The 16272-nt window shown below is 33.5% G+C and overlaps 1 protein-coding gene across 4 annotated transcripts in view; it reads left to right on the forward strand.

Annotated features, from left to right (window-relative positions):
* LOC123564411 (PH and SEC7 domain-containing protein 1-like) overlaps positions 1 to 14974 on the forward strand; it is a 123247-nt gene extending 108273 nt beyond the window's left edge. The window contains exons 12-13 of one of the 4 annotated variants that reach the window (XM_045357978.2): positions 1036 to 1121; positions 8546 to 8681. In XM_045357978.2, the coding sequence (XP_045213913.1) occupies positions 1036 to 1093 (58 nt within the window). In that variant the 3' untranslated portion in view covers positions 1094 to 1121; positions 8546 to 8681. Of the gene's footprint in view, positions 1 to 1035; positions 5143 to 7861; positions 7912 to 8545 lie in introns of those variants that run through there. The other 3 variants (XM_045357979.2, XM_045357976.2, XM_045357977.2) reach the window with 3 other exon arrangements.
* The last annotated feature ends 1298 nt before the right edge of the window (positions 14975 to 16272 follow it).

Below are 16272 nucleotides of genomic sequence, written 5' to 3' on the forward strand. Positions count from 1 at the left end.
CTGCTTTCTTCTAGGAGTAATATCAAAAATAGCTTAAGTTTATATATTTTGATACATATTCTTACAGAGAGCAGAATATTGTTTTGAATTATATATTTTTAGATAATAAAGTTATAGGGCATCTTTTGTGACAATTTCAGTTAATATGAACAATATTTCAGCCGCGCCATGAGAAAACCGTGCATCCAGATCAGCCTGCGCATCCGCGCAGTCTGGTCAGGATCCATGCTGTTCGCTTTCAAAGCCTATTGGTATTAGAGATACTGTTAGCGAACAGCATGGATCCTGACCAGACTGTGCGGATGCGCAGGCTGGTCTGGATCCATGCTGGTCGCAAAGCCACTATGTTGGTTTTTCCCATGGCACGGCTCATTTTATGTGCATTTTGAAGTTTTTTCTAGCTTTTGTATGCTTTCATTTATTGATGTAAGTTAGGACATTAGAGAAGTATAACGTTCCCAGTGGTTCTCCCAGTTTTGATATCACTGTATAAACTATGTGTGTCTGTTCTAACATGATAAATACCCCAGAAAGTTGATTTTTTATTCCAGACTTCACACAATCTGTGTTTGTTGTGTTATAAAAAGAAAAGAATGCTAGAAATGACATTTTCTTATTGCATTATCAGGACTTTAGCTTTATTCTCATAGAGTAGTTTTGTATTGAGGCAGTCGGTGTTAGTATCCAGGGAAAATGTACTGTTAAATCTGAAAGAAAAGGGGATCTTCCTACTTAACAATCATAACCTATTATATTTTTAAGTTCAGTGATTTAAAAAATGAGTTTTTCATTAATTTAATGAAGGAGCAAAGCCGTGCTTTTATATAAAAGCAACATATAATGTGATGAAATAATAAAGTATCAAGACATAGTAGCGAAAAGGCTCTATTGGTGTTTGTTAGAAAATGTGTACATTTAGCAATAAGTCACAGTCTAAAAATGCAACAAAAACTGACATCTTTAATATAATTGTTATTTGTCATAAACGTCATGAATGTGTTAAATGACATTGAAAAATGAACATTTTGCTAACAGGTCACCTCACAGAATTGAGTGTTACCCTACATTTGATACATTGAGTACATTGGTGTGAACAGTGATTGTACATGAAGGTCCAGCTGGTAAGATTTGTAACCTCTGCTGTGATTGGATGATTTCTGACTTACTCCACCCTCTCACTACCCTGTGTGTGGATTTAAAAAAAAATAAGTTCAGAAAAGTATTTGGGTGTTCGAAATCAAAAAAAGTACATAAAAAACTTTGTTCTGTTTTTTTTTTTTTGTCAAATAAATAACCCAAATACTTCATTTAGTCTGAAAGCATTTTGACAACAGCATGTATATATGTATACATACTTTGCAGTGTGAGTTTACAGATCTACAGGGCTGAATCTTTGTGTTAGTAGAAAATTGCATGTTGTTACGGGACAAGCAGGTAAACAAGTTTAGAAGACGGCTACAGTAGTCATTTGATAAAACATGTAGAGGAGATTTTTATGCTTTATAATATTTAGATATTTCATTCCTCCAGTTTTTGGTTTCTTCTTTCTAATAGCCAAGTAGGATTTTTGATGCACTGCATTTTATTTTAAGACTACAGAGATTTGGTAGATTAAATTTTTTTTAAAAATAATTTATTGATAAAGATTTAATAGGGTGTTTTTATGTTTAATTTTCCACATAATGGTTTTGCATGTATTGAAGTTTTTGTATGGATTTTTAGTTCACCAGAGCACGAAGTGCTCAGGGTGAGCTATTGTGACCGGTCATTGTCCGGTGATCGGTGGCGTGCGTCGTCCCTCAACAATTGCCTTGTGAGTACTCTAAGAGGCCACAATTGTGACCCAACTTTATGAAACTTGGTCAGAATGTTAGTCTTGATGATTTCTAGGTCAAGTTTGAAACTGGGTCATGTGGGGTCAAAAATTAGGTCAGTAGGCCAGATCAAAGGAAAAGCTTGTGAACACTCTAGAGGCCACAGTTGTGACCCAATATTTATGAAACTTGGTCAGAATGTTTGTCTTGATGATTTCTAGGTCAAGTTTGAATCTGGGTCATGTGGGGTCAAAAACTAGGTCACCCGTTCAAATCAAAGGAAAAGATTGTGAACACTTAAAAGGCTACAGTTGTGACTCAGTCTCTATGAATCTTGGTCAGAATGTTTGTCTTGATGATTTCTAGGTCAAGTTCAAATCTGGGTCATGTGGGGTCAAAAACTATGTCAACCTGTCAAATCAAAGGGAAAGCTTGTGGACACTCAAGAGGCCACAGTTGTGACCCAATCTTTAGGAAACTTAGCCAGAATGTTTATCTTAATGATTTCTAAGTTCGAAACTGGGTCATGTGAGGTCAAAAGCTATGTCAGTAGGCCAGATCAAAGGAAAAGCTTGTGAACACTCAAGAGGCCACAGTTGGGACTCAATTTTTATGAAACTTGGTCAGAATGTTTGTCTTGATAATCTCTAGGTCAGGTTCGAATCTGGGTCATGTGGGTCAAAAACTAGGTTAGTAGGCCAGATCAACTCTGGTGAGCAATGATGGCCCTCTTGTCTTATGAATACATTTTTGCTTTGATTTTAAGAATGATTTATTTTATATAATGCATTAATAGGAAAATAATTGAACAGGCTTCCTTTTCAAAGAAACTAGAATTCCTGTATTGTAAAACTTGATGAAGTTCAGCAATGTTTTTTCATTGTTCAATCAGCAGTTCCAGAGCATAAAGTTGAAAGTAGAATATATTTATTATTTTACTTAAAAAGCAGATTTCTATGATATTTCTCAAATCTCATTATTTTATAATGAACCAAATGTGTGATGTTTTAAACTTGTAATAGCATAGATAATGTACTTTTTTGTACCAAATATATTTGTGTATACTGAGATGTGATGAGTTTTGACAATAGGCTGTACTAACTTGTTTTTATTCAGTAAATAACATCAAAATATTTATTAGTCAGTCGTTTTTAAAGTAATGAAAGGTAACAGTTAGTTTAGAGTACTGAGATAAAATCTACAGAATGCTAAAAGCCCCTGATGGGTAGACTGGAACCTCCTTGTTGACACGCCCATCTGTCCATGCACCTGTGAGAAGTCTGGTATTGGGTGGGGAGGGGGTGGGTTGAATTTTTTTTTTTTGGTATTCAGGTATATGAGTTAAGATACAGTCAAGGTTGATCTGACTACAATGCACTAGTTTTTGCAAGATTTATGGCCCCTTTTAGAATAAAATTCAGCCAGATGTCCATTTCTTTTTAATGAATCTTGTATGTTTTTGTACACAGGTATATGATTGTAATATACTGGTCAAGTTTCATTTTGGTTATAGTCCATCAATTTATGTTTCTTTTAAACTTAAAATTTGGTTGTCAGTTTGTTAACTTTTGAACAGATGGATGGATTGAACTCATTTTACCCAATAAACCTTTTTACATAGTCACTATGGTTTTTTTTACGTACATTTTACAGCTGTAAAACAGATCTATATTTGGTGTTATGGGGGTGGGGTATGCTGAAGGGCTGACAGTTCTAGGTCTACTTTATATCTAGATTATTTATGAAATAGTACTGGTCTAAAATGGGTCAAACATGATACTTCCCAGCAAGCTTTGCAGTGCTTTTGCTTATGATAAAAGAATAATAAGTAATGCTTTATCTTCTTTATATTAAAAACCATAATTTGAATAATTGCCAAAGTTTAGACATAAACAATTCATTATGTGTTCCATGTATATTATAAAACACATATAATTGTGTTAACTAAGTGCTTGTCAGTGAGGTCACTTGAATTAATTCAAGTACCAGTATTAACTTCTAATTTTTCCTTAATCCTTAAAGTTAACTGTGTGTATTATTTAAAAAATATGTAACCATACAATTCAGGCCCTTGAAAGGGGTTTATGTTCAATTTAAAAGCATTGTCATAGCAGGTAGAGAAGGATTTAATATGTGAAATTACTATAGCTTCAGTTGATTTTATGACTACATTTTATAAAGTACAGCTAGACAATTCAGAGATGTAGCTATTTGATAATTAGAATGAGCGTTTACATTGAATGAGTCTACATTCTTGAGAAGTCGGCCATTATATTTATTCACAATACATGAAGTTATGATTTGACTGTTCTAGCCTGATTGTGCCATAAGACAACAACTGAAAGTAGTTCTGGTATTTGGTGCCCACATGATGCCTTCACTTAGAATCAACATGTATATTTTGTTATGTTTTTTGCAAACTTTTGTAAAACCTCACTTGATTAATTTATAACATAGACCAGTATTTGTTTTAAGGGTATATTGACCTTGAAATGTGCCTGATAAACAGAGGTACACCAAAGTTCCTACAGTTTAACACTGGTCGAGTTTTAAAAAGACATTTGTTCTGATCAATTCTTTGCTTGCAGTTTTAAGAAAGAATTTGCCCTATGGAAGTTTTTAATTGCTTTTATCTTGTCTTTGACATAATATTATCCAAGTGTATGTATGCATATCTTTTGTATTAAATTATTTCTCACTTTTTCTCTGAAGGTATCCATTTGTTAATAATTCTGTTTTATATCAATATTGTTTTGAGATCTCATTGAACTTATCCCTTTGATTGACACTTTATTTATATTTTATAATATTGCTTCAGTATCTACTTCTAGACTGATTTTTGATGAAGTAATTTTTCACTGTCAGTTTCTTTGTTGACTATAAATTACATAAAGTATGAAGTGAGCCTGTGTAAATACAAGTATATTCCAATGAATTGTTCCACTTACAAGTAACTTGTCAAATAGTGGAGTGTGCTATCCTAAAGTTAGCTTTTGTTAGACATCTGGATATTTTTTTACTTATAAATGCTGTGAGTTCTGTATAGATTATCTGCCTATTAGATGATAATGTAATGATGCATTTTTATGGTCTATTGAAAATTGTTGACCTATCATAATTATTTAGTATTTTGGCATTATTTGGTATTCCCTCAATTTGTACCCTTACATGTGACTTTACATCGGAGATGTGAGGTCTTGTGAAATGACAGTGTTCGCTGTAAATAGTCATGCTTTCTTATGTGCAATTATATATTTGTCCAAACACCGGATGTGATCATTATAGATGAAAATTGTAATTATCCATAAAATACATGTATGTTCAAATACAGCAGTTTGTTTTTCTTCAACAACCTTTCAGCTTGTACATCCAGGCTTCTTGTAATTTAGAGTTGAAGACTGTAAAACCTTAATTTTCTAGGCACATAATTTCATGGCTTTGGTCAAGTGGAGGTAAAATTTGTGAATTTAAAATTTTGGAGGTAAAATGAAAGGAATTTCATGTGTTCATTGAGAATTTATTTTATGGATTGACTCTGCCATGAAGTCCATGAAAATGTGTCCCATTAAAAATTACTGATTTTACAGTACGCATTCTCGCATACCAGAGGTCTACCGTGATTCCCCGGATGAACCTCTGGCACATTTCACCGATATTTGTGGTTTGGTTACATTACAGGTAAAACGTTTCAGCCAATCAGCGTCGTTTCGCGACAAAATGTAGCGAACCAATCAAAAACGTCCGTGAAAAGCGTGACCGCGTCCTTTCATATCGATGCCGACTTACGAGGCATATCATTATTTCTTCAGGTAAATTTCTTAACATATAATAACAGAAATAAATCTTTATTTATCGAAATCATGGAATATCGCCTTTATCCATCGTTAGCAACTACCTGGCTTACATATTGTTTGAAATTTCAATTCTGCGTGCCAAATAGTGACGAACATTGATTGGCTGAAACTTCTCTCGGTAGTAATTACGAGTGCGCATGCTCACCAAATAAACGACAGAAATAAATCAGAGGTTCGTCTCGGGATTTTGACGGACATCTGATGGATGAGAATGACAGTACGTGACTGCCATAAGTAGGGAAAAACAAGATACAGGCTATAGTATCCCTTTATCCCTATAAAACTGCAGTTTGATCACATTAAATGAAGTATATCATGAACAAAATTAAGGACTAACGACATTTTGTTTGATATTTTAGTAAAAGGACACTGATATTACACAATGGAATTGATTAGGATCAATTAATGATGCTTTTTTTAAGAAAAATGATAATACTATAGTTTATCGCTGTGTGAATTTTTAATTCAGTTTTTTAGCTCACCTGTCACAAAGTGACAAGGTGAGCTTTTGTGATCGCGCGGTGTCCGTCGTCCGTCCGTGCGTCCGTGCGTGCGTGCGTGCGTGTGTCCGTAAACTTTTGCTTGTGACCACTCTAGAGGTCACATTTTTCATGGGATCTTTATGAAAGTTGGTCAGAATGTTCATCCTGATGATATCTAGGTCAAGTTCGAAACTGGGTCACTTGCCCTCAAAAACTAGGTCAGTAGATCTAAAAATAGAAAAACCTTGTGACTTCTCGAGAGGCCATATATTTCACAAGATCTTCATGAAACTTGGTCAGAATGTTCACCTTGATGATATCTAGGTCAAGTTCGAAACTGGGTCAAATGCCATCAAAAACTAGGTCAGTAGGTCTAAAAATAGAAAAATCTTGTGACCTCTCTAGAGGCCATATATTTCACAAGATCTTCATGAAAATTGGTCAGAACGTTCACCTTGATAATATCTAGGTCAAGTTCGAAACTGGGTCACGTGCCATCAAAAACTAGGTTAGTAGGTCAAATAATAGAAAAACCTTGTGACCTCTCTAGAGGCCATATTTTTCATGGGATCTGTATGAAAGTTGGTCTGAATGTTCATCTTGATGATATCTAGGTCAAGTTCGAAACTGGGTCATGTGCGGTCAAAAACTAGGTCAGTAGGTCTATAAATAGAAAAACCTTGTGACCTCTCTAGAGGCCATATATTTCATGAGATCTTCATGAAAATTGGTCAGAATGTTCACCTTGATGATATCTAGGTCAAGTTCGAAACTGGGTCAAGTGCGGTCAAAAACTAGGTCAGTAGGTCAAATAATAGAAAAACCTTGTGACCTCTCTAGAGGCCATATTTTTCATGGAATCTGTATGAAAATTGGTCTGAACGTTCATCTTGATGATATCTAGGTCAAGTTTGAAAGTGGGTCACATGCTATCAAAAACTAGGTCAGTAGGTCAAATAATAGAAAAACCTTGTGACCTCTCTAAAGGCCATATTTTTCATGGGATCTATATGAAAATTGGTCTGAATGTTCATCTTGATGATATCTAGGTCAAGTTCGAAACAGGGTCATGTGCGGTCAAAAACTAGGTCATTAGGTCTAAAAATAGAAAAACCTTGTGACCTCTCTAGAGACCATACTTGTGAATGGATCTCCATAAAAATTGGTCAGAATGTTCACCTTGATGATATCTAGGTCAAGGTTGAAACTGGGCCACGTGCCGTAAAAAACTAGGTCAGTAGGTCAAATAATAAAAAAACCTTGTGACCTCTCTAGAGGCCATACTTTTCATGGGATCTGTATGAAAGTTGGTCTGAATGTTCATCTTGATGATATCTAGGTCAAGTTTGAAACTGGGTCAACTGCAGTCAAAAACTAGTTCAGTAGGTCTAAAATTATTAAAATCTTTTGACTTCTCTAGAGACCATATTTTTCAATGGATCTTCATGAAAATTGGTCAGAATGTTTACCTTGATGATATCTAGGTCAAGTTCAAAACTGGGTCAATGAGCTCAAAAACTAGGTCTCTATGTCAAATAATAGAAAAAATGACGTCATACTCAAAACTGGGTCATGTGGGAAGAGGTGAGCGATTCAGGACCATCATGGTCCTCTTGTATCATTATACTGGAATATCCAACAAATTGCTGTCAGTGTACTCAGTAGTGATTTGAATATGAAAATTCTTAAAGAGTGGATCACATTATTTTAGCCATTACAGCTAAATAACAGCAGTGCTACTTGAAAGAAGAAAATTAAATGGTAAAGGATTTTGTAGGAATGATCTGTTTTATTTACTTAAATTTGATGTATTAGTATTGTTTATATATATGTTTTGTTTTGTTTTCATTTGTACATTTTGATTTTGTTTTTCACTTCTCAAAAACTATCTGTATTAACCCAGGTATGTAGTACATATATTTCATTATACAAACTGAATGCAGTCCCTATACTGAGTGCATGTGTACCTGTATAAACCACTTATTAACAGCCTTACAACTGTTTGTGTTTTTGGAAACGTTTTATTTAGAACATGTTCTGAATGCATGTCAATGGGTGTATGTGTGTGTGTGTATGAATGTATTATCCTCTAGCATGTGATTATGTATATAACTATGTGTCTCTAACCTGATGTATGGACCCTCACACTGTCTCCTATATATTCATATATTCAGTTAATTCTGTATTCTTTATTGAAGTACATCTATACGACTACTTATCTGTAAAAAACTCAGATCTTACCAAATTTTGAAAAGAAGTAAAGGACCAGTTAACTTTTGGTGGTAGTTTATGTTTTCTTAATATTTCAGTAGATAAAATTCTTGATAGCTTTGTGCTTGAAAAGGTGATTTTTTTTAAAGCAAGTTCCTTAAATCCCTCAATTTTTTTACTTCAGGGAGAGCCCCTGTGAGAGCCCAACATCAGGTGTTAGGCCCAATCCAGACCCTGAGATAAAGCAGTCAGAGGGTTTGAGCCCAGAATCAGATATAAACAAAGGGCAGTCATTGGAAGATGCCATCCCATCAGCAAAGAGTGGAAAAATGGACAATATTTCAGCTCCGTCTTCAGATGGATCAGCCATATATAATGAACATGGTGAACTTGTCAGTCCAAAATCAGAGGTCACAAAATTCTGACCTTCCACATGGATAATAGAACAGTATCTGAACTATCGGTAACCCAGTAATGTTTATACTTGCCATATCAACAGAAACTACTGTTCAGTAATACAAAATCAAAAGATTGTCAACAACAAAATATTATCAAAACTATCATCATTGACCAGTTTTCAGTGATAGGATTACAGAATATCAACAGCTATGATAGACTTCCAGTGTTGAAGAATTAAAACTTTAAAGGAAAACCCAATTTTCAGTGTTGAGAGATATCAGCAGACTGCCAGCAACAATACTCTTTTCATTGTCAGGATATCAGGATGTTGTTAGCTGCAGTGAACTATAGATTTGGTATTGATTGTCAATGTTAAAATATTAAAACTGTCAGCAGTAATTATTTTTACGTCTTAAAAATAACAAAAGTTTGTTAGCAACAGCTGATTATCAGTGTTATGGTATCAGAACATTTGCCAAGAACAGAACTTTTCCTGTGTAACAATAGCAAATAATTGTCAGTTACAGCCAGTTTTCTGTGTTGATGTAGAAAAAAAGTAAAATACAAGATAAAGTGAAAGAACTTTCTTAACAACAACTGATTTTCAGTGTAATGAAGTCGGTAGCAATGAGTTATCAGTGTTAGAATATTAAAACTGTCAGCAATGACCAGTTTATATTTTGCAATAGTAAGACATTGCTAGTTCAGTGTAATGATACCAGGACATTTTTAAATAATAATACATAAAAGTTTGCACTGTGAAGTATCAAATAATTGGTGGCTACACCTTGTTTTCTATTGCAGGTGGCAAGTGATTCTACCTTTGCGACCAGTGTAGATCATGGTCAGCCTGTACAGCTGTGCAGTATGATCATGATATACACTGTTTGCAATTCAGTCAGTATATTTTTGGTATGCACCCCTAATAACAGGGATAAGTTATAGAAATTTAGCAGGCTAAGGGTTAAAGTAATGAGACATCATCTGATACATCCACTTACTTGAGTTCAAGAATCAAAACTTGATTTACAGTGTTATGATACCAGAATATTTAATGACAGTAGATTTTCAGTTTTGAAAAACATTTTCAGACTTTGCTAGTTTTTTGTGTTATAAAAGACAGAACTAGTTCTGTGCTGCAGTAAGGAGAGATAATCAGCTAGGACTTGTTTATTGGCGTTTATTGTATTATTGACAAAACTACCAGTTCATTACCAACTTTTAGTAACATCTCTGAACCGATAAAGCAAGACAGATCTACCTATCATAAAAATCAATAAAACCAATAATCCAATATCATAGCTATCAGACAGATTCGTTCATTTCCGTACTAATTGTTGTTGTTGTAGTAACACGGGGGAAAAATCGATAATTAACAGCTTTGGTCATTATCTGACGCATTACAGGCGGGCGGTTTGCTAAACGATATTCTTGATTGAATGAAGCTTTAATAATTATTAAAGTGAAAATTGGAACAAGTCGAACATTTATACAATAGTTTATTAATTGTCAAATAAAAGTGATATTTAAGAATATGAATATGTTATCTAAAATATTTAGAAATCGTTACATTTTATACATCGAACATATAGATTTACTTTCTTTTTAATACATGAAACATCATGCTAACGTATCTCTGTGTACAGAAAAGAAATATTTACGCACAAGAAACTGTCTGTAAATAAAATAAATATTCAAGAATATGAATATGTTATCTAAAATATTTAGAAAGCGCATATACTTCCTCTATACGCGCTTTCTTTTACATATTATGAACATTAGAATATGAGCTTTTGTCTCTAAAATATTTTCAAAATTCTAAATCACTAACGCTTTTCGATTTTCATCGTAAAAGGTAGTAAAAACAGCAAATTCTCATGTATTTCCGTAACATAAAGTTTGTCAGTAATAAAGTTTTGAAGCCTCCATAAGAAATATAGCCTTTTTTTCAAGATGTCTAAAAAGTATTTTTGTTGTCGAACGATCTGGAGGCCAGTCGCTTTAAAGAAAAAGAAGTATAGAAATAAGACTTATACTTTTAAAAGGAAATACTTAACCCTTACCATGCTGGTCACGATTGGTTCTTCCTTTGCGATCAGTGTAGATCATGATCAGTCTGCACGGATGTACATCCGTGCAGACTGATCATAATCTGCACTGTCTGCCATTCAGCCAGTAACTTTTTGGCATGCACCCCTTTTCATATATACTGTCCAAATTGAAAGACAGACAAGTTCATTATTGTAATTTAGCATGGTAAGCATTAAGTTTCTTATATCGTGCCTAAATAGAAATATCATATTTGCGTGACTTGAATAAGTACTGCTGACAAATACTACTACCATAGTATACTTTAACTATAAATATATTGTTACAGGAGAAAAAAAACATTAAATAAAAATAACTTCATCAATATCTCAATTTTAGAATAGCAGACTTAACTAAGTGATAACTTAAGTTTTTTCGTAAAATTTGGGCCAGGATCTTTACTCCGTAAATATTTACGGAACAATTCTATAACCGATGTGAATTCTAAATTTGTACTGATTCTTCCTACTGTCATACGATTCATGAAATAAGGGTAAAACTCGTAAAAATCAAGATTCCTGAAAGAAAGGGAAAAGACTATGTAAAGACAGAAGAAGGTGAAAGATATATATTACAACGCAAAAACCATAAAACCATTAAAATACCTATCACTTATAGTAAGTGGGGTAACATATCTTTTATGACCCGGCTTGAAACAACACTGACCGGATATTGTTTACCCCTAGGCAATATTGTAATACACAATAAAAGTCAAAGGGTAATTTTAAGATATTTGTTACATTTAAATTATTTTATGCTTAATCTGATTTTGTGCAATCTTGAGACTAAAACAAATAATAAATATTGCATTTTTTTAAACTAATGATTAAAGAATGTACCAAAAACATGCATTAATTTGAGAATACAGAATAATATATACAAAGGAGGTTCGGAAAGAAGCAGAATTATCAGTTCATCAAGGCTATCTTTCAAATTAAAGTTTGGTCATATTATGAATAATAGAAAATGATTTTTTTTGTTTCAAAATTACTAAAAAATCAAATATGAAGAAATAAAGATGACCGCGTCGGAGATCGGACCCAGACCGCCGCGGCAAAAAAAAGTCCCCAGATCGTTCGGCAAAAAATAATATAGGTATCTGGAAATAAATCATCGCTATATTTCTTAAGAATGCTTTGAAACTCAATTACTGACAGACTATATTTTACGAAAACACATGAGAATTAGTTGCTTTAAGTACTTTTTTTTTTGCGATGAAAATTAAAAGCATTTGTATATTTAATGCGAATTGAACACTAAATCCCCCATAGCGTTTATTTGAAACGACAGCGGATCTAGGTTTCGGCGTTTCTGAGTTCAACAATTAATTTGTTTTAATTTGTCTAATTACAATCTCAGTTTTTTTTGTCAGTGTAAAGTTGCTTACAATTCATAGGTATTGAGCTGTAACAATTTGTATCGACAAAGTCAGACTAGCAGACGACAATATTTTTCGTAACAGCTTCCGAGTACTTACGGATAATGGCGGAAAAGGCCGGAATTTTTTAAGAAACGTTCACTGTACACACTAAAATGCAAAAAGGACCAAACAAATCATTATTTAATTTAAAACAAATTACACATAACGAAAATTGAATAATTTTTCTACATTTTTAGGGGTATCGATTTTTTGATTATTTGCAGAAAATATCTCATTTTATCTGTTATATATTTGAAAAGTCAGTTTTTTCGACCCGTTTCCTACAGAGTCTATATGAACTGAGGTGGGTCTATTTAAAGTCAGAAAGGACCAACCAAATATTAAAATATTCTTTTGAAAAAATTTTCATAATATCCGGAATAAATTAAACTTTAATTTGTGGGGTATCGAATTTTTGATTTCCAAATAGAACTTTTTCTATTTAAGTTTAAGTATTTTTTTCCTTCTTTGTTTATATAGGCAAATTTATCGATTTTCCGATAGATCGATGTTACTAAAAGTTGGTAATGTGTTACAAGCTTTAAGATCATTAACTTGAAGTTACAGAATTTTAATGCACTCAGTGACTGGTTCAGTTTGTTGTTTCAATGTTTATATTTGCATTTCTTCACAAAAGAACAAGTTTTTTTTACTTCCAGTGGAGATTACAGTATCTACATATTTTTATCACAATTCTCAAATATTTCTGTCCAGGACTGCAGGCAATAAAAGTGAATTTGGAAACCAGTCTGAAACGAGCATTTGATTGGTTGTTTCAGATTAAAAGCTTGAAATTGACCAATAACAATTAAGGTTGTATTGTGAGACTGGTCTCCAAACTCAAGTTTTATTTTCATGTTAAATTTAATGTTGAGATTTGAAATTTTATTTTTAAGTTTTATACTCATTCATATGGATCTAGATAATCATATAAATGGCACATTGTTAATAAATGTCTAGATTTGTATAGATGCAATGAGATGAAATTTTTAGATCATCTGAACTTTGTTCAGGGTGAGCTGTTAGTACAGGTGGATGGTCCGTCATCTTGAGTCCATTGTCCGGCATCACCATCTTCTCAAAAACTATCAATAATTAGTCAGAATTACACCAAACTTGGTCTGTAGCATTCTGGCATGGACCTCTCCCAGATTTGGTTAGATGGTTCACTTCTAAATGTCTCTGATATCCTTGTATGATCCTAAATTGTTTAAATTGTTCTGCTTGGGCTCTTTTAGGGGCTGCCAGAGCTAAAAATAGAAACAGCCTTGAAACTGATATTCTCATAAATCTTTTGATGGATTTTCACCATACTTTGTAGCATCCTTGTATGATCCTCTCTGAGATTTATGCAAATGGTTCTGCTTGGCCGCTTTTAGTGACTGTCAGAGCCAAAAAGTAGAGTAAAACCTTGAAACTTCCTCCTGAACCATTTGATGGATCTTCTCCAAACTTGTTTCCTAGCATCATTGTAGGGTCCTCTGTCAAGTTTGTTCAAATGGTTTTTGGGGTCTTCAGAGCTATAAATAGGAATATTTCTCAGATCCTCACCACACTTTGTCTGCAGCATACTTGCAAGTTTTCACACCGAGCAAAAGTGTTGTCATTACATATAGTGGTGGTTAAAAGGTCAAGGGCAGGTGAGTGCCTTCAGGGCCACATAGCCCTCTTGTTTAAATTTTTTATTAGCATTAAAATTGGAAGTTATATTTTTGTCAGTTTATTATGTCCTATGTTGACAGAACTTCCGCATTTGCTTATTCAGATATAAGCAAAACAATTTGATAAATTAAGAGCAAGCAAAGACAGAAAGACAACAGTGTTACCAGACCAATGTATTTCACACAGATAGTATTATTTAATTAGAATTATTGGTCAGTTGTTTGTTTGTCTGACTTAAATGCTTTTTTGAAATATGTATCAAAGGTTAAAGATGTTGAAATCTATATAGTAACTTTTATACAAGAGTGTGATGCAAATTCACAGGCCAGCTTTGTTACAAAATAAGTTTTTTTGTTTGAAGTTCCATATTGACTAGTCTGTAGTGTAGTTCTTCATATTCTAAATCATTTGTCCACCACTGCTGCTCGTTTGTGCCCTGTCAGGATGAAGACTTGCCTTTTAGGTAGCCATCCACTTGCCTTGTCAGAAGTCAGTGGTTCTACCCAGCTGCCTGCCTTAGCCAGAAGTCAGTGGTTCTACCCAGCTGCCTGCCTTAGCCAGAAGTAATGCAAAACACCTCTCCTAAATTTTGCTTTGTTTGTTACACAAGGAATTGGCAAGTGATGTTGCTGTTATATTTCCTGAACCAGCTGTGTGGCAGTGCAGTTATTTTGCATTTTGTATGAAAAAGAGTATAACTGCTTTTAAAGAATTGTTGTATGAAAGACATACCCATTTAGATGTATTTTTATCAAATTGTAAGAAAGCATTTTGTACTTTTTAATATTGAAGAATATAAGATATATGTATGTGCATAGATATCTACTAACTTGTTGTGCCAAATGTTATCTCTCTAGTAAAGTTTTATGTATTGTAATAATTGTCTCATTTATCCTAATTTAATATTTTGTTTGTAGATGTTGGAGGAAGTATGCAAAGTAACTTGTATATTCATTAATAATAGTGATATGTAATTAAAAAAGATATGTTTTTAAAGCTGTCACAAATATATATAAACTGATAAATAAATGAAAATAAAAATTATCTCTTTTTACTTTACTAATTGTTGCTTGGACTACTTGAGAAAATATTGCAAAGACCAAGGCATGTGGCTTCTACATGTATCTAAAATTCTACATTCTTTAGCAAAATCTCCCTCGTATCATTTCGTGGGAAGTGATTATTGTGTTGTTAAGGTGTTGCCACTTGTCCCAGATATTGCAGGTTTGAACTCTGCTAGGTTATGATACCAGTTCTGGTGCTCTATAGCCTGGTATGTGTTCAGTCACTTCAAACCAGGGTTTTGACTGACTGCAATGTGTGTTTAAATTAGGTTACTCCTACAGAATCTAGTGGTTAAGAATAAACATGTTCCAATGGTGCTTAAGGATGAAAGGGAAAGTTTTAGATCAGGACTTATAAGGTGGCATAATAATAATGCTTTATAAAATATTTAATTGTGCAATTTATTTATTTTATCATCAAAGCTTTCTATCTTTCTTATTTTATATAGAATATATATAAACCTATAGCTTTTTGGAAAGGTCTTTTAAATCTCTAAACAGATAAAACAAGGTTACAACTTCAAAAAGAGATAGGTCCCTATAAGGAATAAAATGTTTTACCCATCATTGATATTTGAACAAGACTAACAGCTAGTGATAGTCCCCTATACCAGAAGGATTCACTATTTCCTGATTGAGGTAGGCCTGTCACAGGTTTGTCAAATTTAGTTAGTTTCCTTTGACCGTTTTGTATGGTTAAGGGGATAAAGCTTCAATCTGGTAGATCATAAAGCGAAGAATGATTGAATTCAACTTGGAAGAAAGATGAAGGAATAATTGGTATAAAGAGAACCCCTACAGCTTTGACTAGATGTTCTTTATCATACAACCTGAGGTATCATATAAGCCTTCCGATTATGTGTATGTACAAAGTCAATGACGAAATGATACTTGTGCACAAGGAAACATCAAAGAGTAGGCAAGCTGTAGACAAACAAGCTGAAGAGTCAGTTCTAAGTATGTTGCAAAGATATAATGTGGTTGATCCACATTTGCAAGGTGAAAGTTTGCTGAATGTAGCAAGTGAAGTCATTGCCACTGACACCATGGCAAAGCCCTGAAGTTAATTAAGCGAGGGACAAGTTGATAGTTTTGTCAGAGAAAAACTATGTGAGAATGTATCAAACGTTCAGCTACCTGATACAATAAAAAAATAATTCATCTGCATTTGCTTCATTGTACATCATTGATAAAGCATCAAAGTCTACAGCTGAAAAGGGCTAAATATTAAAAGCAGATCGAAATACTCTGCATCGTTTAGTGACTGCATATAATTTT

This window comes from Mercenaria mercenaria, chromosome 2 (genome assembly GCF_021730395.1).
Source record: "Mercenaria mercenaria strain notata chromosome 2, MADL_Memer_1, whole genome shotgun sequence".
Lineage (NCBI taxonomy): Eukaryota > Metazoa > Mollusca > Bivalvia > Venerida > Veneridae > Mercenaria > Mercenaria mercenaria.